At 37.5% G+C, this 24,853-nt stretch overlaps 7 protein-coding genes across 7 annotated transcripts; 5 read left to right on the forward strand and 2 right to left on the reverse strand.

The window, feature by feature from the left end:
- Nucleotides 1-331: 331 nt before the first annotated feature.
- BATDEDRAFT_24766 (uncharacterized protein) lies at nt 332-1,066 on the reverse strand (the record flags this gene model as incomplete). Its single annotated transcript, XM_006678475.1, has 3 exons — nt 332-410; nt 462-608; nt 672-1,066. The coding sequence occupies 3 exons, from the start codon at nt 1,064-1,066 to the stop codon at nt 332-334; spliced, it is 621 nt and encodes a 206-aa protein (XP_006678538.1).
- Nucleotides 1,067-2,587: 1,521 nt separating this feature from the next.
- Nucleotides 2,588-4,263, forward strand: BATDEDRAFT_24767 (uncharacterized protein; the record flags this gene model as incomplete). The annotated part of the gene is made up of 4 exons (XM_006678476.1): nt 2,588-2,800; nt 2,878-3,784; nt 3,856-4,045; nt 4,110-4,263. 4 exons carry the CDS (start codon nt 2,588-2,590, stop codon nt 4,261-4,263), a joined length of 1,464 nt encoding a protein of 487 aa, XP_006678539.1.
- An 802-nt stretch (nt 4,264-5,065) lies between these two features.
- Nucleotides 5,066-5,920, reverse strand: BATDEDRAFT_24768 (uncharacterized protein; the record flags this gene model as incomplete). The annotated part of the gene is made up of 1 exon (XM_006678477.1): nt 5,066-5,920. The coding sequence occupies one exon, from the start codon at nt 5,918-5,920 to the stop codon at nt 5,066-5,068; it is 855 nt and encodes a 284-aa protein (XP_006678540.1).
- Nucleotides 5,921-8,308: 2,388 nt separating this feature from the next.
- On the forward strand, nt 8,309-9,100 carry BATDEDRAFT_24769 (uncharacterized protein; the record flags this gene model as incomplete). The annotated part of the gene is made up of 2 exons (XM_006678478.1): nt 8,309-8,377; nt 8,456-9,100. 2 exons carry the CDS (start codon nt 8,309-8,311, stop codon nt 9,098-9,100), a joined length of 714 nt encoding a protein of 237 aa, XP_006678541.1.
- Nucleotides 9,101-10,528: 1,428 nt separating this feature from the next.
- BATDEDRAFT_88481 (uncharacterized protein) lies at nt 10,529-11,470 on the forward strand (the record flags this gene model as incomplete). The annotated part of the gene is made up of 1 exon (XM_006678654.1): nt 10,529-11,470. One exon carries the CDS (start codon nt 10,529-10,531, stop codon nt 11,468-11,470), a length of 942 nt encoding a protein of 313 aa, XP_006678717.1.
- Nucleotides 11,471-12,075: 605 nt separating this feature from the next.
- Nucleotides 12,076-13,769, forward strand: BATDEDRAFT_88482 (uncharacterized protein; the record flags this gene model as incomplete). Its single annotated transcript, XM_006678655.1, has 3 exons — nt 12,076-12,235; nt 12,371-12,477; nt 12,621-13,769. 3 exons carry the CDS (start codon nt 12,076-12,078, stop codon nt 13,767-13,769), a joined length of 1,416 nt encoding a protein of 471 aa, XP_006678718.1.
- A 3,388-nt stretch (nt 13,770-17,157) lies between these two features.
- BATDEDRAFT_88483 (uncharacterized protein) lies at nt 17,158-17,781 on the forward strand (the record flags this gene model as incomplete). Its single annotated transcript, XM_006678656.1, has 1 exon — nt 17,158-17,781. One exon carries the CDS (start codon nt 17,158-17,160, stop codon nt 17,779-17,781), a length of 624 nt encoding a protein of 207 aa, XP_006678719.1.
- Between the last annotated feature and the right edge of the window lie 7,072 nt (nt 17,782-24,853).

The raw sequence follows: 24,853 nt of genomic DNA on the forward strand, positions 1-24,853 counted from the left end.
AATTCATTGGGCAAAACCTGCTTGCTCCCAAAGGCTGCTTTCCAAATCAGGAGTTTGTTGATTACACTCGGCAAATGTTCAAATGGAATCACACAATGTGCCATTTGTACATTGCGTATTATCGGTTTCTGATTGACTATCCAGTGTTTGTGTACTCTGGCTTGCCTTGGACTACAATTTGCAATGAATGCACTCTCTGGAGGAGATGGCTGGATAGCGAGGAAGCAAATGCGTTACCAACATCCGATTATTCGTCGTCTTCATTCTGGAAGGGAACCTTACCACCTTATCGAGAAAAGGAATATGAACCAAGCGAACCTCCATCCAGCTTTCATTCGTTTGAGGAGGAAACGGAGGGCGAAGGTGCAGCAACTGGAAGTGAAATGGTTATTTCAACAAGTCTCAGCAATCTAAACATTTGAAATAAATGAAATATTCAGTTCTTGATAGACTTTTTATACTTTTTCAATCTTTCCTTTTCGGCTTCTGCATTTGAGGCATAGTAGTCTCTGTAGCGTTTTCGTTCAGTTTCCTTGTTATGAGAATAATATTCACGATACCATTTCCTTAATTGGTCTTGTTCTTGAGATGAATAAGCATCCCAATTCCTGATGGATTGTAAGTAATCATTGTAATTTCCAATTGAGCTGATGGGTGTCATTTATTGTTACTCTAGAAAATAAGTTGCTCCAAATGTCTTTGTCTTTCTATTGGTTGGGCCTTGAACTCTTGCCAGTTCTTGTAATTCTCTCTTGTTACGACGCTCCTTGTTTGTCATTGTCGGCTCTCTGTGTCTCGGTTCAATCATAAAGGTCTCCGTTCCTTCAACTCTCTTGAGTTCATAGTATTTGTAAGACTTTCCAAGAACATTGCCGTTATCATCTGAAATTGAGAAAGAGTATCCGTTCCCACTGACAGCCGTATAGATGCCGTTGCTGTACTTTGACACATATCCTTTTCTGAATGTTTGTTTACCTTTGAGTATCCGAACACGATCTCCAACTCTAATTGAATGCTTGGTAATTTTTACTTTCATTGACCCATTTAATGGATTCTTTAGATACATTGATTCAGGAATATCATTTACACCACGGTGATAAGTGTGGTTGTAGTTGAATACAATATCTTCCAAGACATCAATGTATCTATTTGATTTTCTTGATTCTTGGTACCGAGCAATGATATTCTCCAATGTTCTGTTGAATCGTTCAATCAATCCTTGTATATTGTGATCACCCACATTCACAGTGATGTGACGAACACCTTTTGCTTGCAGTAAGCTTTGGAAGTTGTTGTTTAAAAACTCTGTGCCATTATCGCTTTGAATCAGAATAGGCTTTTGCACGTCAAGTATTAACTTCATTGCATCTGTAGTATCTGACTTTCTTTCATCGCCACCACAAATGATTTCCTACTAAATACATCTATTGCGCACAAGAGATACTTGTATCCGGCATTCCATCTTGCATATTTAGACAAGTCAATCAAATCCACCTGCCATTGGTCATTGACTGAATAAACAGTTATGGGGCTGAATGCTGGCCTTCTTTGTGATTCTTGATGAAGTTGATGGACTTCTTGCTGGTCGAGAAACTTTATGATTTGTGAGATTGGAAGCTGTTTGTTCAGTTTCAGGTATAATCTCTGCGCTGAAACGAACCCACTCTTGGGACTGTAATACAATTCGTAAAGCTTATCCATAACTTAAAACAAGAAATCATTTTTTTACAATTCAGCTGAAAGTGTTTCAAAACCGACTCGGGATCGTTTATCATTAAACAATTTCATTCCTGTTCTTGTTGGAGAATACGTATTCATCGGTGTTGTAGTCCATGATTTTTTACATCAAAAATATGAGTCTTGCAAAATCGATATGAATTGTTGCTATTAAAACCATTTACTACGCTACCACTGTTATTTCCAAAGCAGTTGAGTTGATTGAAATCGTAACTAAACAAATCTACTGAGATATGTCCAACAAAACAATCATGTCAATCATGTCGAATGTGATTTATTGATCAGCTATCCGTGAGCCATGAACAATGAACGATGATAAATAGAATGAAACTTTGCGGTTTTGATTTGAACATTGACAACTATGCAAGTTGGTTTCAAGTTTACTGTGTGCATTGACACATGGCCACACATTGACAGATCAACAGATTACAGCTAGCGACAATCTGAATCAACTTTGGATGATATATATTTATATTTCAACAACCATTTTGACATGGTTTGAATCACTCGGACAAATCAAATACATGACCAATTGAACAATCAGTCAAATATTTGGTATACAATGACAGTATATGCTGTAGTGATGGAATGTATGTGATGGTAACTATCCATAATCAGGGTAATGATCTGACACTACCTGATCACTGGATACATGACCGCAATCGAAGAGATCAACACAGCATACTACCGAGGTTGATTATACACCAACAACGATGCTTGTATATTGATCTACCATACAGGGTGTTTTTGGCTTTGCCCACCCTACATGGTGCATTTGTGTTTTATAAATACCCATTTGGGAACTGCCGATTGTCACCCTTGAAGTTACCGTTGTTATAAAACAGCAGTCATGTACCGGATTCAACACATTTTCATTACACTACTCGATACAATGTTGATTACTCTAGAATGCGTTATACTTGCGTTACAAGCGGTTGCTGCAGTTCGACTTGCATTAGAATCACCAATTGGGATTGCCAGTCAATCAAACAATAGGCTATCAAAACGATCACCCGTTGAATTGGGTGGTGATATCACAAAATGTTTCACAATGAAAGTCAATGTATGTATCATGTCATGCATTGTAGTTTGATATCAACTTGCACCACGTTGAATCAATCTCACACTTGTTTAAAATAGTTGAATTTACAAGTCGATTCAGCGATTTCCAGTATAATTGTACCACTTCCTAGTTCAAGCAGCGATGTGAGTTTGGCTCCGCAACACACTCCAAATGGGGAACCCGTTACTATAGATTACAGAGGCAAACAGTATAAAGGAGTTACATCCGACACCGTTGTGACGATTCCGGGTACTAGGATAACTGACATCAAATTACCAGTACTAGCAGTTAGAAAACAATCGCCAGATCTAGTTGGTATCGATCCAGAGTTTGATGGAATATTTGGGTTCGGCAATTCCTTGTTGTCAAATCATCACTCACGAATCACTGCGATGGATGTTTTGTACAATGATGGTGTCATTCCCAATAACGAGGTTAGTCTTCAACTATGTCCGTATGAAATGACTTCAAATAGCTTCATCAATATAGGAAACACGGAAATAGCTGCAAAATGCGGAACGAATGGAAGGAGTGTTGCATGGGTAGACTCACCACCAGACGGTCGCCATACTGTCAACATCAAGAGTATACTAATCAATGACAAACCAGTGAATCTACCCGAGGAATTCCAAAAAAGGGTAAAAGATGGACGTACTTTGTATTCGGTTATACAAACATGTTTTAGATATATACGTTTTCCTGAAGTAGTCGTGAAAGCGTTGATTGATGCTATTCTTGATAGTGGTGCGATTACTGTCAAAAAAGCTATGTATAGTAACAAACTCAACTCGGAAGAAATCAAAAGAATATTTTGGGAACACTACGCAATGCTTGAATCCAAACTTAATATTGATTGGGGCAAGCTGCCAACGCTTTCAATTACAATGTTTGCTCAAAACCCAGTAACTGATTCCAATCGCAACTCCGTTGTAACAATCAAATTGGGTCCCAAAGACTATATACAGAGATATGATTCTGAAAGATGTAAATAATTGACAATTGTATGCAATATGTATTGTTTGATTAACCTGACTAATATAAATATCGAATTATAGTTTTGTTTATTGTAGCAGCTGGTTCAAATGATTATGCAGCTCTTGGTATACCATTTATGACTCGACTTGGATTGACATTTGATCGAGCACATAAACGCATTGGGTTTGGTCCTGGATGTGGATGTGAAGTCATGGCTGATGGATATCCTACTATTTCGAACGGTTATCAAGTACTATGGCCATTAACACAGTAAGTTGTTTGATATTGATGTGTGTATGTGTTAATTGATATTGATCATGAATTTGGTGCATAGTGTTAGATTGCCTGAACAACCAAGTACTTCAGGTTCAGATGGCACATTTATTCGCAAAAGGAGACCAACAACTACAACTGATCAAATAGCTGTACCTGAAAACACCCACCACACTGCCAAGAGTCACAAACAGACTCTCAATAAACTCGACTGAATACAATTCATTATAGACAAACTGCTACTATATGTATTTTTAATGTGGTGTATTCATGTTTGATTGTGTGATATGTTCAAGCCATGCATGTATTGGATTAGTCCAGTGTGTATCGTAGTTGTTTAATACACGATGATCACACATACTATTGCATTGGTAATACATGGTATTGATTGAATATACATGATCCAAGTGTATCAATCATGGTATGCATTGCTTGAATCCATCACTGTATATCTGGATGATCATGTCGATACTGGATGCGCGATATCAACAGTTGGAATATGGTATACTGCTGCAAATACCATGATTATCACACTCCATTAGTATGTGTGATCATATTGCACCAATCGACCAGTATACGATTACTGGATACATCAACATGCGATATTTGATACACAACACAGTTGACACTGCGACTGATGTGTGTGATCAGTCAGGCTATTGATACAACCATTTTGACACCACAATCAACGAGTCAAACCAGTCAAATTGGTTAGATCTGATATCAACACACATGACTATTGTTGGTATTGGTGTTGCATGTGTCAATACGACATGACAAGCAATGTCATATCGACACAATACACACATGCATTTCAGCATCATCAATGTGTACAAATATGCAATATACAATCAACTGTATTGTATTGTATTGGAAATACAAGTGTCAATGTACACTATGATACCATGTCAACCAAGACCGTGTACAATAATCAGATACAATGCATGCACATACAAATTTATTGTAAATTAAACCATAATGACAATTGAATCAGTTGAAACGAGTCCAGATTGACATTCAAATCAATGGTTCGCGATCCTCACGTTTGGGTCGTCCAAAGAATGATCCCAATCTACTCATAAACTTGGAAAAACCTTGACGTTTATTGGAGGGCACTTTCTGTTCAAAGGATCCAGATCCAGATAGTGTATCCAATGACGATTGCAAATCTTGACGTTGTTGGTCACTAGGATTCTGATATTCTTGATCAATAGGGTTTTGGCCAAGACTCTCGTATTTTGATGATTGTTGTTCAAGGTAATCTTTAACGGAAGGCGTTCCTCTGATAAGCGAAGATTTGTAAATAACTGTTACAACATCCAGAGGGGTTCCTAAAATGAGACTCACAATCCGTTCATCGGTTTCCGACTTTTTTTCTACAAGAAGACCAATCTTGAACTGGCACTCATAAAAACTTTTTCGAATTTTGTCAAGTTTGGATAGTTGTTTTTCATGATCAAGCTTAGTCTTCCGAATTTCAATATAATATTTTAGGCTGTCATCGTCTTGAGATAGATATTCCAGAACTTTAAGATCTTTTTTCACGCCCACTACCACGTCATATTGACTGTCATATCGAGATTTTAACGGCCAATATATTTTTCTTTGCTGATTACGACCATCCTGTAACTCTACGTATTTATCGAGTAAATGCTTGACGTTATCTGAAAGTGCATCATCAAGAGCACCCAAGCCTATACCGTCTGGATTAGCATCTATCCAAAAATTATATTCGACACCTTTAAGTACAGTGGGAGTGCCGGTAAAAATCCTATGTTCAGCATCTGTACTTTCATTGGGATCAACTGGATTGGCTGTAGTAATCGAGCAGGCAAACAGGATCGATGACAATACAGCAACTGCGAGTTTCATTGTATTGGTTTGGTTGAGCAAGTTTTAATGTCATTCAACAGGTCGGTTTTTGAACTGTATTTATATCCATTATTGAATAAATGATATTAAAAGCATATTCCTTGAATGGTCGTTTCAAGGACTAGTATTACTGTCAGGGTTGATATTGATTTGTTGTCAATGCCAAACTTTGAAGAGTCTCCCTTTATATGTTGACCTGTAACCTTGGCTGAGCCGATATCTGACCATACATTCGAATATCATATGGTTGATTATGCAGTCCCACCCTAAAAAGGGTTATGGTCAAGGGTTAGGGTTGAGAAATGAGTATAAACCAAAACTGGAATAAGTTGACACTCGGTTATTAAATGGTCATCAATATGTGCCGTGATATTTCATGCTTGTTAAAGTAGCAAGTGATTGGCATGATTCAACGTACAAGTAGTGTATAATGAGCATCAGATGATACCGTTTTACTTGAACAAGAGTGCTAAATCCGTTGAAATAAATATAATTTAGTCGTCTATTTCTGTACTACATTTTACACCCTCATTGTTACACAACATCAAATGTCTGCAAAAAACAGCTGAAAATAGATTGCGTTTGTAGGAATACGAAACACCATACACAAGATGACAGCAGTATTGCGTACATACAAATCAAAGTATGCTATCATGATTGCCAACGGATTGATTGAAAACAACTTTATATCCAACTTGCCCATCAACAACCAACAACTCTGTTGGAGTTTTGTGTAATCTGATTTATATTAATTTAAATGGAGAAGTGTGTATGATCTGTAACTGTTAGTAGTTGACAAAAGAGAACAAACCAAAAGTGTAATGGGTGTTGCACAATAATTCAGGATCAGCAGATTTGGTTTTTTCAATGATAATGAAAAGATGTAATAAAACAATAATATGTTGAAATGGTTGGAACAGTCATTTATTAATAAATATGAGTTATAGTCAGTCTTGTAGTAATTGATTGATTGTATCTTGGTGACACGAACAAGTAGAATGTATGATGAGCAATCAGAAAAGTAAATTGATCAATAGGTGTAATTCCTATTGTTTACCAAGTCAAATAGTGGAATTATGGCACACAAACATTGGTGATACGAGTCCCTTGGATCATCACATATTACCATTTAGTATTCTGCATGGATACTCGACACATTTGGTAATCATACATTGTTCGATCACCAAGTTTGAACCCACATTCATGTATTGTGTTTAATTGTCAATATTGTCAATACAACTCTGTACACACATTTGTTGTGTTCTGAATCACGGATACGATCGCAATCTAGTTCAACAACAATCATGGCACATAACACATGTCAGTAATGCAACCATGCATGTCGATCACCACCAACAACACCACTGTATTGTCAACCAGTCCATGACACTGACTGTTTATTACACACTGACACTGTTAGTGTTCCGTTTACATGACTAGACTGCAAGTTGTCGTATTCGTTTCTGTAGATTTGAAATTGTTAGTAATCGAGTTTTGACATTCAATTCGTGCTGTTTTTGTATATTTTTGTATATTGCTGGACATTCAACTCAAGGTCTTGTTCCAAAGTAGACATGTGTTTGATGCCATGTTTGTATAATCGAAACAGGAATCCAGTTTGCCAAGTAAATGCTGCAAGACTCTTGACAACCAGTCATGTACAGTATTGAGTCGGATGTTCATACTATTGATAGCATGACAATTGACAGTTCAAGAGTTCTGTTGAAGCTTTTCTAATCATTTGCAATACTTTGAGTTTGCATATTGAAAGTATTACAGTTGGCATAAAGTATTGATACTGCTGATATGACCATCAATCCATACTGCATTGAACAGGACTGCAGCACAGTATCATATCACTAGATCAAGTGTTGAGGCAGAGCCGTTTGAAGGATTTTACCATTAATATTTGGCCAGCTGTTGTGTGGATAAACCGTTACCCTATACTGACTGTAACTTGAAACTGACTGACTATGTCAATCGATCTTGACATATTCTTTAGTATATGGGTCAGGGTCACCAGTCCTCGACTATGAGTCATGTTTCATTCAATGGTTGAAGAGTTGTGCATAAAACAGCCTACACATGAGTATCTGTGCTACATATACCTAAATGGCGGTCGAGTTGTTGCTGCATAAGCTTGTATAACCCGTATGTCTTGATTATATATTTAATCGCTATAAAAGTATGGTTCATATCCACAACTGGCTCATTTATTACCAAGAATTGTCCTACTAATCAACAAGCTTTATCACATTCATTTTGGTCGACAGGATGAAATTCATATCGACTATTGTGTTGTCACTGTTGTCGATAACAGTCAGTGCGGTAGTCATTGATCGTCCGTATTCCAGCGAATCAGAACCTGTAAAAGAATGTTCAACACACATGCAGCAACACACTGGTATTTGCGCTTCAACTGGAACAGAGCAACAATCAACTGAAGCCAATCATGATGTAGCTCAGTCGACTATAGATCCCGATGATTCAGACAGTTCTGTTGAACAGTCCGATGAATCACTGTCATACTCTTAGTCCAAACAGTCAGACGATGATATATTTGACAACACACTATATGACGACGTCTGCCATCTCCCTAAAAACTATATTCCAGAGAACAAACGGCCCATTCTCACACATCAGCAAAGGCTGGATAGAGTCGAAAAAATAATGAAGAATATGGGTATGGAAATTCCAACTGATGTTGGAGACGGATATCCGCACAAGATGAGCACCAAGGCAAAGGAAAGAATACTAGAAACTAAACGAAGAGGGTATGGGCGTAGAATGAGCTCATCTGATAAAAAGAAATTCAGGAAACTGAGACTAGGAAGATTATGGGTGTGTCGCAAGTTGGCTCTTGAACCTCCTGAAGAAGAATCGATAAGCGTTGTATCTGAACCTACTCCAGAATTAAAATCCATCTTGAAACCCGAATCCACTTTTAAACCCCACGGCTCAAAACACGATCATTCTAAAAAACATCAGCAAAAGTCAAGTCATGATGCTGGTTCAAGGGAAGCTAAAGTACACTTTGTACCAACGACTAGAATTGCTAGATATCTAAGTGAATCTAGTGTACTGCAAGAATATGATATTCAACTTCCTTCATTACGTTCAAAGTTTAATAGATTCAAACGACAAATGCTGAGGTTCATTGGATATAGAAGGCATACTTGAACATTTCTACGCAAACCACCATAACTAAAAGTGTATAGTAAATCAATGTTTGGACACTCGACTGTTTGGTAATTCAATTTCATTGTAAAACTGGAATCACGCTATCAACAACCTCGTTTAGAATATGTTGTACTGCAGTGTGTATTATATGATTTATACTATCAATTTGCATTTGTCATGTAAGCATTCAGTCTTGTTTGTCCAATAAACACCTTGCATTGTCACCACCATTTCAGTGTAATAGTATGCTTGAATTGATCATATTGCACCAATCAGCTACTGTGCACTGAATGTATCAGATGGTGTCATGAAATGGTGGATAATATTCATAATTGAAGTATTGGCAGTCAGTGATTGAATGATACGATCGAATACCGCTGATCACTTTGTTGGTGACCAGTATCACATGTGGTCAATACCAATACGTTGCACAACAGTCATTCAAACAGGTTGGAGCATGCCACGTAGCAATGAAATCAAATTGGTACAACACATGTCAACATACATGTAGTGTAGTGTAGTATACACTAGTAGTGATGATGCAACCAACGACATGCGTGGTTGTAATATTATACGTGAAACCACATGCTCATGTCTATGATTATGGGGACATACATCGTTACAATGATGGGTCAACAACAATGTGATGGAACTGGATGCGTAATATCAAAACCATGTCCAGAATACGTGATGTAACGACAACTTGCAGCCATATTGATGTAAATGGACCACTAAATAACAGTGTTGGTGTGTAATAAACAGTTGCATTACTGACATGTGTCATGATTGTTGTTGAATTAGATTGCGATCGTATCTGTGATTCAGAATACAACAAATGTGTTTACAGAGTTGTATTGACAACATTGACAGTCAAACACAATACATGAATATGGGTTCAAACTTGGTGATCGTGCAATGTATGATTACTAAGAGTGCACAAAGTGTAAATTCAACATTATAGTCTGATTGTGTGTCATATGATGGTTGTTGTATATCAAACACACAGTTTAGTCAATGTGTAGTAGTCATTGTATGTTGCAATTCAGAATACAGTCATTGCATGATGAATACTAAAGTGATCCATTTGACATGAATACGATTGTAAATCAAAGCGTTTGCGGTTACACAACACTTTTGAAGGGTGATTTTCAAAATACCTGATAAAAGGGTCGTAAAAGCATAATTTAATCGACACGATCATCAAATTGATCAATATGATATTGTGAATAGGGAGCAGCATACTGTCTAGTTTGATGGTTTCTCACTACAAGCAATCAAATATCCCTGTATATTGGTTAACCTATAAGGGTTAGGGTTGGTTTGCTATACAAAACATATAAATACAATCGAGTATGTTCAGTTTTATAATCGACACCAATCTCGACACTCTACTTTTGTATTAATTGTTTAAACCCATTGATCGTTCTGATGAAATTGGTTGATATTCTATTCGTATTGACTGCAGCAGCAACCGCTAATGCAATACTGATACCGACTGATAATGATGGTTCACTCCAAGCATCAGTCACTTCCAGTCAAGTGTCCGTTTCAACTAATGAACCTAATCCAGGCACTTCAGATGAATACCAGCAAGAACCAGTGGATTTAAGCCTTTCCGACCGGATCCGGCAACAACCAATGGATCAACCCGATCCAAATACTCCTAATCAAGGTCAACGACTAACTGTGATTGTAGCTGGTCCAAGTACTTTCAAACAAGGCCGAAAGCGCATAATGGATGTGATTGATTTACTGATTTCCAGACAAAACAAGCAACGACCAATTGATGAAGTTGATCCAAACGCTTCCAAACAAAGTCAGCAACAGCCAATGAGTCAGCCTAGTCCAAGTACTTCCAAACGAAGTCGGAAACGGCCAATCAATGAAATCAGGCCAAGCATTTTTAGCCAAGCGTCTGGCTCAACTAATGAACCCAGTCCAAGTGCTCCAAAACAAAGTCGAAAACAACCGATTGATCAACCCATTCCAAGTACTTCCAGCCAAGACCAGCAACAACCAATAAACGAAGGCGAGTCTGCTAATACTGTTACAAATCAAGTGACTGTATTAGGCCCAAGATATCAGAGAAGCTTTAATCGTATAAAGAAAAGGCTTGTAGCGTCTAAAAAGATTGCAAAAGAAAAACGCGAAAAATATTGTAAACATGCAGACCTCAAATTCAGTCAGCAGTTAGCGTTAGCAATGGGCAAAGAAATATCTGATTCAACGTACGATCCAGACACTGAAAAGAAATTGGAACAAGAGTATGTAGCGGCAAGGAAAAGAGTATATAGTGTCAGATATAAATTGAAAAAGTTTATGGAAAGGCATGGTTTGAAATTTGAAGAACCAAAAGCAGATTCAGATTGATGACTTGCCAATGAATTTGATTTTGAATAAATTTAAACTTTCTGATATGTGTTGATGTTTGCTGAACATTGTGAATGGATCAACAACCATATCATTGATTACATACTGCATGTTTGTGTGTACTGTGTTGGGTATTATATCAATTGTAGATCGTGAACATATGATGTCATATTGATGGTTGTCATTATTGTCAAGTGTGTTGCAGTTGATTGAAGATGTGATGGAATGAATCAATATTCGATTGTGTTGTTTATTAACAAGTGAGTGAGTGTGTTTATAAAATGGAAGAAACCAAGAAAGTCATGTGAATTCCAGTTCAAACGTCATTGTTGATGGTTTTTGATTGTTAAACTATTCAGAAATGTCTCACATTCACACACTACTAATGTCTCACACAATGCAAGTCAACACTCTCACACTAGTAATGTCTCACATTAATGAGACATTAATTCTGGTGTGAATTTGACTAATTTCCAAATATTTAAATCGTGTGAATTGTCTTGAAATATCCCAAAATTTTGTTATTTTGACTCGATTAAAAAGTCGATTTTTGTTTTACAATTTGACAAATAAATTGCTTTTTTACTCTTTTTTCTTTTCATAAAATGCCAAAACGATACCTCAATGTTGAATATGGCACTATTTCTACTGAAATCGATGTGACTGACTTTGAAGACCTGAGTGGAGTTCAGGATGCTATCAAGTCTGAGTATGGTCCTGCTATGGCTGACATTGATGCTGCTTTCATCCAACTCTACACCAACAGTAACAAGGACCAACTAATCAACACCTGGGCTTTACTCGACTCCCTTCCTCAATAATACTTTACTCAAGATGGTTTTTGTGTTGTTATTGGTTGTTTACCTCTACCTTCAAGACAGCCTACCCGAACTTACCTAGGTCCAACATCTGCAGCAGCCTCACCCGCACTACTGGATTTTTGGACTGCTTTCACAAACTACCCTAACCCTCTTGAAGGAAACACTGTTGTCCAACTTCCAGCAGACGTATTCATCCTTGGAAACCATTCAATTGGATCATCCATTTACATCCGTCCTTGTTATCCTAAACTTCTTGAAAAATCATATCTATTGTGCAATCTGCTGATATACGTCATTTGATCATCCTTGGAAATCTTGGAATTGGCAAGACATATTTTGGTTACTTTTTGCTGTTGCATCTTGCTCGCTCTGGTGCTACAGTCGTGTATGAGAGTGGAGCCGATCAAAAAAGATATCTGCTTACTCCCAATGGTGTACTCGAAGGAGGAAAGCATGCTTTTTGGCAAATCTTGGATTCCTCGTCAACATTCTACATTGTTGATGGCTCGGCACCTGTTGATGTTGATGCCAAGACCATTCTTGTTACTTTACCTCGCTGGGAAATTTGGCATCGGTTTTCCAAGGGGTCCTGCGACATTCGGTATATGCCAGTGTGGTCAAAAGAAGAATTGCATTCTTGTCGCTCAATGCTTTTTCCTACAGTCCCACAAGAATTGGTTGAAAGTCTGTATTTGAAGTGGGGAGGAATTGCTCGTTATGTTCTTAAATATGCATTGGTAAAAGAACAACAGGATTTTCTCGACAAAGCTTTAAATATTTCCAATATCGATTCAGTTGTCAAGTCTTTTGGTAAATATGGTGAAAACCTAGACGCTTCAAGTTGTTTGATTCATAGATCAGTCAAGGATGGCTTCCACAGTGGTCCTTATCAGTTTGCTTCTGACTATGTGGTTGATGAAATTTACAACCGTGTCTATGCCAGAGACCGAGATCATCTTATCAGATTCGTTTCTGTCACTCGAGAAATTGGTGAAACTGGTCAATTTAATAGGGCATTATTTGAAAAGCACGCTCATACAGTTATTGCTAAAGGTGGTTCATTCAAGATTCGTGATTTACGTACCAAGCTGGAGTCTACACTTCAACTGCCGATGGATCTTAGTACTTTGTTATTGTCCAACAATTCTCAAGTTCAAGACGCAACGAATTGCTATTTCCGTCCCATTAGCAATATTTTTGAATCTGTTGATTCGTTCATCAAGCCAAATCTACTTTTCCAAATGACCGGTGCCAAAGATCATCCTTGCAAACAAACTGAACTTTGTGATGTTTTGGAAATACTTGGTAATCCGTCAAAACCAGAACTGTATTTTGTTGTACCTCCTGATCGTTTTGCCTGTTTTACACGCCAAAGCTACCACGGAACAGATGGTCGAGTGTTGTCACAAAACGATACTATTGCGAGTGTTAAGAAGTTGACTCGATTTGTTTTGACGTTTGAACCATCTCATCAATAAGGTATGTAGACTATAATTAATGATTTTTATTGGCTGCATAACGCTAATCCTAACTCTGTTTCTTGACCTCGTTCTACACAATACACGGCGTTTGATTTCTTAAAGGTGAATAATATCGTATGGGTTCCATTGGACAACAAACCTCACTTTGTGGAAATGACCACTTTCATTATCAGGAACTCCCCAATCGTGTAATTTAATCGCTTTGGTTTTAAAATCTATAGTTTCTTGTAAATAATTGCATATCCCAAGACTGTTTTTCACCATACAGTTTTGAAACTAATATTTTGATTCAAGAACAAACTGCGTTTTCCTTTTTCTTTTGCAAATAAAAGTTGTTTTGTTGCTTACAATTATGGTCAATCAATTGACTGCCAAACTGTACAACAGTTTTGCTGACATTGGATTTGCCCGATCGATAGTCTTGGTTTTCAAACTTGAATCAAACTCCCAGCTGACGAAATACTGCAGGGATTGTTACAAGCACAAAAGCAGCTGTTTCAAGAGATGCTGGTATTATACAAGGAGTACCAGAAAGTATACTTTTACAAAGAATTGTTTGCAACTGGATTGAATCAAATAGCCATACGTGATAAACAGCGGGTTGATTCTGGTTTTATTCCCAATCAATGGTATTGACAAAAACAACCAGGGATGAGCCAGGATCAAGAGTTGGAGGCTAGACACAATTATGAATAGAATATGCTAGAGTATCAAAAAGATGATCAAAGAAAGCGTGAAATTCAACAGATCAGCAATGATGTCCAAATGCATAGTGTAATCAAGCAGATTTGAATCCATTTTGGCATTGCAAGACACAAATATCACATTTGGAAGAGTTGATTGGAAATATAAAGACTCGTACTCGATAAACACGGACTTGTCAGTGGTTTGATTTTATACTCTATCATTCTTACAACAAGACCCAGCTAAACCCAGTCTGTGTACATTAACGCTTAGTACTGGTTAAAAAACTACCCATTGTATCCAATTTGAGGCATCAAGTATGAGTCTGGCACAAATAGCTCGTATTTATTATGAATTACAAGCAAAGTTATTGACTATTCTACCCTAATACTTTTGACTTGAATTCCTTTCTGCGAATAATTTATGTTTTGACAACTTTGTACATGATTTAGCAGTAAGTGTCGGTTAAAAAACTGGTATCATCGGGTGTTCTATCTATACTACTTTCAATCGATCAAATGTCAATATGCTTGTACAACAGTTTGGTACAACTGACTGTCTGTGGATTATTATCACATGGGTTAATGCTGACCTGATTTGCGATATTCAGTGTTGTTGGAATATCAACACAACATCAACACCAAACATCAGATCGACACTGCACGTTGATGTTGATGAATGCAACATGAATATTGAAACAATGCATCATAATGCGTACAAGTCGCAGACTGCAGTTCAAACTCAATGCAAAGTGCACATTGTTACAGTTTGGTCATGAACAAAGCGATACGCACAATGTGCAGTTCATGTCTACGACTCGACTGATTGGTAGACAACGACCATTTGCATTGTTGAACAGTAAACTGAACAGTAAATGACCATCAAACGCATGGCTTGGTATCGACATTCAAGCAATCACCATGATTGTAATATTTGCAAGTTGTCCACAAGTTGTTTACAAACGACCATCAATTGACAATGACATGCATGTGTATGTGCATGGTTGACTATACAATACACTACATGAACCAATATTACTGACTGAATACAGGTCACAACTGCGAGTATCCATGTGGTAATGGACTGACATTGGTGTTGATATTGAATTGATTGACTAATCGATCATCATCAATTGCATCAGTGATTGGTATAATCGACAGATATACACCATGTTCAAGTCTGATACATGTCGATATATGCGTGTCAATCAGCAATGCATATTTGTGGCCATTACAGTCGAATGTGAGTCGAGTCGATCATTAAACCAACGAATCAATGATTGCAGTCTAAATGTGGTGCGATTTGATGCGACATGACAATATATTATCCAACAGGTTCAACATACACAACACCGATATCCAATACATCACACATGAATACACTGCATATACAAGCAGTAGCAATAACCAATCAAGACAAACAGTGACAGAGTTACACATCAACATATACTCGATCATCAGTCGAGTCTGCATATATCAACTAGTTGCAACACGTCATAATCAATGTGGATTGTATTGTCCACCAATCGATCATGACAGCTAATCAATACCAATCATGTAGTCAATACAATCACCAACATATCGATGATTGTTGACTGGCGGTTACAACTCGTCAATTGCATCCAATGTTACAGGTGATGCACATCTGATTACTGCAAATCAACAACTTGTCAATCATATCATAGTGTGTATTGCCAACAGACCATGCAATTACAAATCAATGTATACGTGATCAACATTTGATATTTGATGGTGATGAGTCAACCATGATTGATTGTATCATACAACTAATACAGTTGCATTGTCTGGTATTGATGATCGACCCATTCATGTCAAACAGTAACTAATGTGTGTATATCGAGTTTGTGTTGCATGGACACATCAAGGTGTTTGATAACGAGTCCAACGTGATGATACAAACCCAATATTATATGAATATACAAGTTGATGAATCAAGTCGAGGTTTGCAAAGTGTCGATATGTCAGGTCAACCAAACAAGTCAGTCAACCATTATATTGTGACTAGTGATGGCACGGTTTGAATGTCAACGAGTTAGACAGTCGACAATATGGGTGATTGTGATTTGGTCAAACCGCAACACTTGCATATCACTAAACCAGTTTGATGTGTGTGATGTGAGCAGTATGCATAAACTCGTTGATATCATGGACTATAACCAATATACATCACACATATGCAGTGGTAAATACCAACGTGTGATGTATCCAGTGATCGTATACTGGTCGATTGGTGCAATATGATCATGTCACATACTATTGTATTGGTGACAAATGGTCGTATAGATGACTGAATTATCATATACAAGTCATTGGTATCCTTGTCGCATTATGGTGCCATTACACAGCATTTCTACACAAATCACACCCTGATGCTACGTTTCCAATTTCAATAAGCAATTATATAAAGAAAGGGTATTTCAAAGTCATTTCAACATTGATAACAAATCAACACCAACCCTGATAGTAACACAAATCCCTTAGGACGGTCATTCAAGAAATATGTTTTTAATATCATTTATTCAATAATGGATATAAATATAGTTCAAAAACTGGCTCGTTGAATGACATTACAACAACTTGCTCAACCAACCACCAAAATGAAATTCTCAATTGCCGTACTGTCATCGATGTTGGCTGTCTGCTCGGTTACGATCGCCAATCCAGTTGATCACAGTTCGACCATGAGTGCTAAAGTCAGCACTGCGACAGTTCCTCCCAGTGCAACTGAAACTGCAAGTGCTAAAACTAGCATCTTGAACACTTTTACTAGGTTTGATTATCCGAAAAAATTAAAATCATATAATGAGTTTGGCAAGTATTGCTATTCAATTGGCTTGGAGGGAGTATTCATGATCGAAGAACACGCAACACTTTCAGTTAAAATCGACAAAATAGAGAAAGATATTCACAATGTAGATGCTCGGATCAAAGCTCAAAAAAACTTGCTGTATAATCTGGAGCAAGATTTTGACTTTTTAAATAGAGCCTCGGGTCAAGGATCAGTAGACCTCGACCTTGAAGCTAATATTAGAACCCAGTGTGAGTTTCTTGATGAACTCCAAGAGATTCTCCAAAAAATTCTTGATGGGTATCGGATTAGGCTTAAAAAAGATTCTGAGCAAGAATTGGAGCTTAAACATTACTTTGAGCATCACCATAAGTTTGAGGTGACAGATTCTGACGATAATATAAACCTGGAATCGTATCACTCGTACAAGAGTTGTTTTGACTTTTTCTACAGTTACTTTTCAAGTGTATTTTTACGGTTTGAGCAGGATGCTCAGCAGCAAGCTTCACAACCATAGACCCGTCACGATGTTGGAGTTGAGTGAACCATCACAGTCTCATCTAGAATATACTACAATGCAGCGTGTATTGCATGTTGGTTTAATTGTCATGTGTCATGCATCCAATGTCATTCATTCAATAAACATCGTGTATTGCCAAACCATAGTGTATTATACTAATGGTTTGATCATATTGCACCAATCAACTACTATGTGCTGTCATGACTGATCATTCGGTGTGCTACACATATTGAATGCATGCAAATCCATGACTGTCAATTCCTTGTTGTTGAAATGGGTCCAGATCACCATTAGCTCACTCACTCGTTGCACCGATGTGATTGCATGATCAACCTGACACCAACCAAACCACACTCGAATATATATGTTCCAGTCATGTGCATGGTGTATCGATTGTCAACTCACAATGTCAACTCCAACACATTCCACCATGGTTATGGTCACATCACACCATGCTGATGTATGTCGATCAGTATCACATTGCAAACAGCTGTCATCCAATGACTGCAATGCAATACCGTGCATGTATTGTGACTGATACGCTGTGCATCATCAGCAAGTGTGCAACTGTCACTCGATATATCGACTCTGATATGCAACAACATGCTGTGTTTACCATGATCAGGTTTTGAATCAATCTTGGACTCACAATACATGATTTGTCATGTTGGATCGTGTGGATGTGTCATGGACTGCAATTTAGTTGCAGACACACATATGTTTGACATTGACCAATGCATACTGTGCAACGACTGATCAGTGCGAGTGTAATTGCACACTTGGTGGTATTGTGCATTATGGTTGTTTGACAATGGATGGATGCTGGATTAGTCGGTTATATGCAATCCATCTGAATCGACCTATTTGAACAATCACTCGATGTAACTGACAACAATGTGTATATATGGCTGTTCGATCAGTCGAGTTTGTGCTGATACTGCCATACATGAGTTGGTCAACAAACTTGTAGCACTGCCAAAATACACTCGTATGGTTTGCTTGCATGATATAATCTTGTGGTTCAACACCCAAGTTTATTTTACAGTCGTATTCACGTAAAATCAAATACTTTTCTGTATTGATCTTGTAATGATTGTCTTGGAATAAACAATCGTTACATATTCATTGTTGTTGTTGTTGGAAATGGATTATTTGTTTTATTGAAGCTACAAGTTGTTTGGTGTCTGAAATGGCTCAGCACACACAGTCATTCCAAACACCAAAGTAATTGTCAGCAGGGTTCAAGAATGGACAGTATGATGCTGTATAGTGTAGTTCCAAACATCGCGCTGTTTGTTGAATAGTTGGTAAACCATGTCTAATTAGAGTTGTTTTGTGGAATGGAATGTTGTCTAGAATAAAGTGACCGTTTGGGACCGTTTGGGAATGTTGCATGTCATTGTTTAACAAGTTGATATTACAGCATTCACTGCTGCCTTGATCAATCTCTAAACATATTGATCGTCATATGAAACACACACTATTAGACTATAGTTTTGAACTGAAATGTTGTTTTTGGACTGTACTCTTTCACCTCTGTTTGTGTAGCCATGCATTGTACAATCACCAAGTTTAAACCCCAACTCGTCCATTGCAATCCAAATATTTGATTCTATTGTGCAAATGTTTTCAATACTTGACAAACTCATCCATGCCAATTCATCAGTCGCTTACAAGAGTGAGCTTTCTGTATGTGTTGTTCCATTTCAAGATGCTTGAAATAGTTGACTGACAGATGTGTGCCTGGTAAAAGTCCATTCGAGCACTACCAACATCACTTTGTCCGAGTGTTGGTGACTTTACGAGGTTGTCACATATCCACTTTGCAATGTCTTGTTCGAGTCCAGAGTCTGATAAATACAAATCTACAGTGTAAAAAGTGTACAGAGTGGAAACACTAAACACTTTGTCAAGTTCAGAATGTCTTGACTACAAACTGAAACCCAAGACTTGGCATGACAGAATCTCAAACAGCAGCAATGAAATGACCCATAACTATACAGCATAACGTCTGTGACAAGAACAATTGTTTTACCACTCGACATAGTTGTTTTGGTTCCAGAACTAAAAGATATGATGGTTATGGTTGAACAAGTGACTAGATCTGTCAAATATCACAGATTTGAACACTTATAGTCGAGGCTCTCATATTCAGAGTTCAATCAGCTTGACTCTGTATTTCTGACGTTGATAGTTTGTTGTATAACAACTTGATACAACAATAACATATCAGAGCTTACTCGACCAATCAACGCACACTGGAGTGTACAACAAACCATTGTGTAGTGGCATTCATGTCATGTCTTTTACCACAGTCACCTCAATAACTGGTCAAGGTTTCAAATCCCACAGTGTTTGATATACACCAATACCCAACACTCTGTTGAACCATGCTACTGTGAATTTTGCAAAGCGTTTAGAACGCCATGTGGAATGGAAACTAGACTTCAATTTCCATCAATATCAAAATACCAATCGACAATTTGGAACCACTTTCAACGTCGGTTTGACACATTGTTTACAAATGCAATATCGCAAATTGTACAAGAACATACGCAGTTTGTTGACATGTTCCATGCGATTTCAGACCACAACTACCAACAGTTGATAACCTAATAGCAAATACACATTATGAGCAACAAGACCATTGACACACAACACATACCTTGGAATTATGAACAAGATGCTTATAGATATTGAAAACACCAAGAAACAACTAGATGAACTCGATACTCGACAATCACCACATACATTCAGTGTTGCACCAATTTGTTGATTTCAACATCACGACATAATGTTGGACAATACAGCATGTCAATGGTGCATCAATGACACATGAACAGACGCTAAACATCAGTCAATATACATGTCAAAATACACCACAATTAGTCGAGTTTCAAATGGTCACATACAACACATTCAACACGAATTATAAATGTCTGCAAACCGTGCATATGCATGCTCAATCAATGGTGATATACCATATACACAATCAGTTTAAATATGGTTGGTAAATAACTGCTATTGGCCAAGTTATATGCGTTCAAAGTGGACCATTTGCATCATTACAATCGCGTACTAAATGGTCGATTTCACAACCAATACACAAGCCTGTGCTGATATGGTGACATGACAATACTTGTATACACTTGGTATTGTATCATGTACAATTTCAATGCAATCCATGCATGTTTGATAACACAATAATTGAATAGCTGACGTTTTGTAGGTTGGATATTATAGTCGATGTTTGGCGTGTCAATAACTCGGTCTACAGTGGTCGTACAATGTCGAAATCAACTGCAATGTATGGCACACATATAGTCATGTATTGTGTATATGATTACGTCGTCATTGGTGCAATATTCGATGTGTATCATGACCATCAAATGCATGTCCGAAGGTGTCGTTTTGACGTGTTTGATGTCGAATATCTTGACCAATACTGACACTAGTTGCATGAAACTGCTACAGTATATGGATATTGCATTGGTATGTACGATGCATGCATGTATTGTCATGAAATTACAAAAAAATATACAATTTATACTTACCACTAGTATTTGACATGATACCAAAATTGGATATATCTTGACCAATACTGACACTAGTTGCATGCGATTGATACTGAACATGAGTATACATGCATACTATATACTGGACATGCATCAGGCCATATCGTCAACTAAATTGGAAACATGTTATAGTCACGACTGCAGGTCAAACTGGATGCAACTGGAACACATTCAAAACATACGATATTACACTGTAGTTTGGACTGTATACACATCATATATTCATGTTACAATGGCCGATACATTCACTTGACTACAATACATATCGATGACTGGCATATTCATTAGCGATTGATTGTGTAATGTATGAATATCAAATGCATTGTATAGTTTAATTGACTGGCTGTTTGACGAGTGTATTTGACTTGTATTTAACCTGCATTTTAACTAGTATTTAGACTGTTATTCTGACCAGTATTTGACGATTGTTTAAACCTGCATTTCAACTAGTATTTAGACTTGTATTTGACGAGTATTTGACGAGTATTTTAACTAGTATTTTAACCTGTTGTTTGACGAGTGTTTGATTAGTTTAGCCTGCATTCTGACCAGTATTCTGACGATTGTTTAACGATTGTTTGACCTGTTGTTTGACCTGTTGTTTGACCATATTTGACCAGTTATTCTGACGAGTATTTGACGAGTTGTTTGACCTGCATTTGACGAGTGTATTTGACGAGTGTTTGATTAGTTTAGCCTACATTTCAACCTGCATTCTGACCAGTATTGGACGATTGTTCAGACCTGCATTCTGACCAGTTGTTTGACTGTTATTCTGACCTGTATTTGATCATATTTGACGAGTATTTTGACTAGTATTTGACCAGTGTTTGACGAGTATTTGACGAGTATTTGACCTGCATTTCAACCTGTTGTTTGATTAGTTTAGCCTGCATTCTGACCAGTATTCTGACCAGTATTTGACGATTGTCCAGACCTGAATTTGACTAGTTGTTTGACTGTTGTTGGACCAGTTGTTTGACCAATTGTTTGTAAAAAACCACAGTCGTTCATACTCGAATACATGGTCAGTGGCTCAACCAATACTACAGTTACACATACTACAGCTTGATGACAATGACAGTAACACTGTTACGATGACTGTTTCAAGTTTGTGTAAAACTACAGCCAACAAAAATAGGGATTCGGACAAAACTGCATTGACTGGTGTGTGTCGAGTATGTCGATTCAACCAACACATGGCAATACTACTGCGTCTCTGGTTATACAACAGCATACACATGGCCATGTATGACAACTGTCAAACTGCATGCAACAATCAAGTGTTCAAGTGTTGGGTAAAGTCGAATAACGACCAGAATTACACGATTTAATAAACTCGATTGTACACTGTCAGGCTACAAACCTTGATCGTTTTTACAGTTATTGATAGTTATTGATGGTCATTGACAGTTATTGATAGTCACTAGTAGTTATTGACAGTCATTGATAGTCACTGTCCAACAACACAGTCACAATAATATATTTACGACTATAATCATGCCTGATTTGGAGCGTTTTGTTGGCATATATTATGGTCCATTACACAACCAATACATGATATCATGTCAGTTTGATGCCATGACAATACATGTATACACTTGATATTGTATCATGTCCAGTTTCAATGCAATCCATGCATGTTTGTTGGCACAACACTGTAATATATGATGGTTTTCTTGACGACATGCTGGGACAGTATGAGCTAGTCGATAATATGTTAATAACTTGGTCAGTAGTGGTCGTACAGTGTCAATGCCGACTAATATCGAATCAGAACGACATACTACATGTATTTTTGACGCATTTGCATACAAGATAAATTGTTGATTGACTGATAGACACGATACTAGATTAAAATAACAAGTAGAGCTCGTCGTTTCAAACCAATTGCAAACTAAAAACTTTAATATCGACTATGACCACAAAAGTCGACCAAATGACTTGATATGCACCACATATATGTAATTATGTGTTGCGGATCGAATTATGATGTCATTGACGCACTATGGTCAATATCTGACATGGAATGGGCCGACCAAAGTCCGAAAATGACGTTTTGACGTGTTTGATGTCGTATATCGTCGTCAATAGTGACACTAGTTGCATGAAACTGCTACAGTATATGCACATGGCATTGGTATGTACAATTCATGCATGTGTTGACATGCGATACATGTAAAAATACAACTTGCACATAGCACGAATATTTGACATGAAACTGGAAATGCGTGTATCTCGATGAATAATGACACTACATGCATGCGATTGATACTGGACATGTATGTATATACATACTATATATTGGACATGCATCATGGCATGTTGTCAACTAAACTAACAACATGTTATAGTCACGACTGTCGACCGAATTGGACACGTCGGTATACACTCAAAACACGACTTATTGTACTGTGGTTTGGACTGTATACATATCATGTATATATATTACAATGGTCAATATATCAATACGATAGCATCAATATTGACAAAGTTGGATATATTGTCCGAATATCAGACATGGTATCCTGTCCGAATGTCCGGATAATATCAGACACGAGTGGTTAGTATGACGTTTGGAGTGTCCGAATGCGGATATATTAATGCAGCGGTCAATTATGGTGGTAATCAGCATACGTATGCAACGGATTACGGCTCAATTGCCGGGTTTTTTTGTACGAATATTGGGTGGTGATGCAAATGCAGCCATATGCCTATACAGTACTGCATTGGCTGACTCGATGACATGTATATACACATTACAATATGGTAACAATATGGTAACAATACAGAGTTACAATGGCTGTTGTATAGGGTCAAAATAAACGGTTGAATAGTATTGAAATACGACACAAAATCATGCAAAAAAACAACGCATTGTGGGGTAATGATACACTCATGATACACTGTATGATGGTGGTCGGATCACTGTGATATTGGACAGTAACATGCATACATGTTGTATACACAACCAGTTGAAATATGGATACAATCCGAGTGTTACTGATGGGACTACAAATGATTGCAATAAAATTGTAATGATCAAGCGTAATTGAACATGTACAAAACGCACGTCCCACACATGGACAACACACTGCAATTCAATGGCACAGTACATGATGACGATGCAAGCGATATGTAAGTATATGTATATGGATATGGAGGTACGATGATTGCGGATACAATGGTGTACAGATCAACAGTGAATGGAGCACAAACAACAATGGAGCATGGACATTATAATGCGTACAAAAAGATGATCACTACAGCAACACACACTAGATACAGTTTTGATGACAGGATGGTAATACAGCAATCAAACCGGCAGTATGCGATACAGTATAACGTATAGCATTGTATAAAGTGATGATGAATGGCCATTGATTGATATTGGTGACGAATACAGACTGGAATGTATGGTCATGGCACGACGATAATTGACATGTAAAACGGCCAAGTAATATTAATGCCGAGACGTTACCAAAAGACTGGGA

The sequence above is a fragment of the Batrachochytrium dendrobatidis genome (genome assembly GCF_000203795.2).
Source record: "Batrachochytrium dendrobatidis JAM81 unplaced genomic scaffold BATDEscaffold_5, whole genome shotgun sequence".
Classification (NCBI taxonomy): Eukaryota; Fungi; Chytridiomycota; class Chytridiomycetes; order Rhizophydiales; genus Batrachochytrium; species Batrachochytrium dendrobatidis.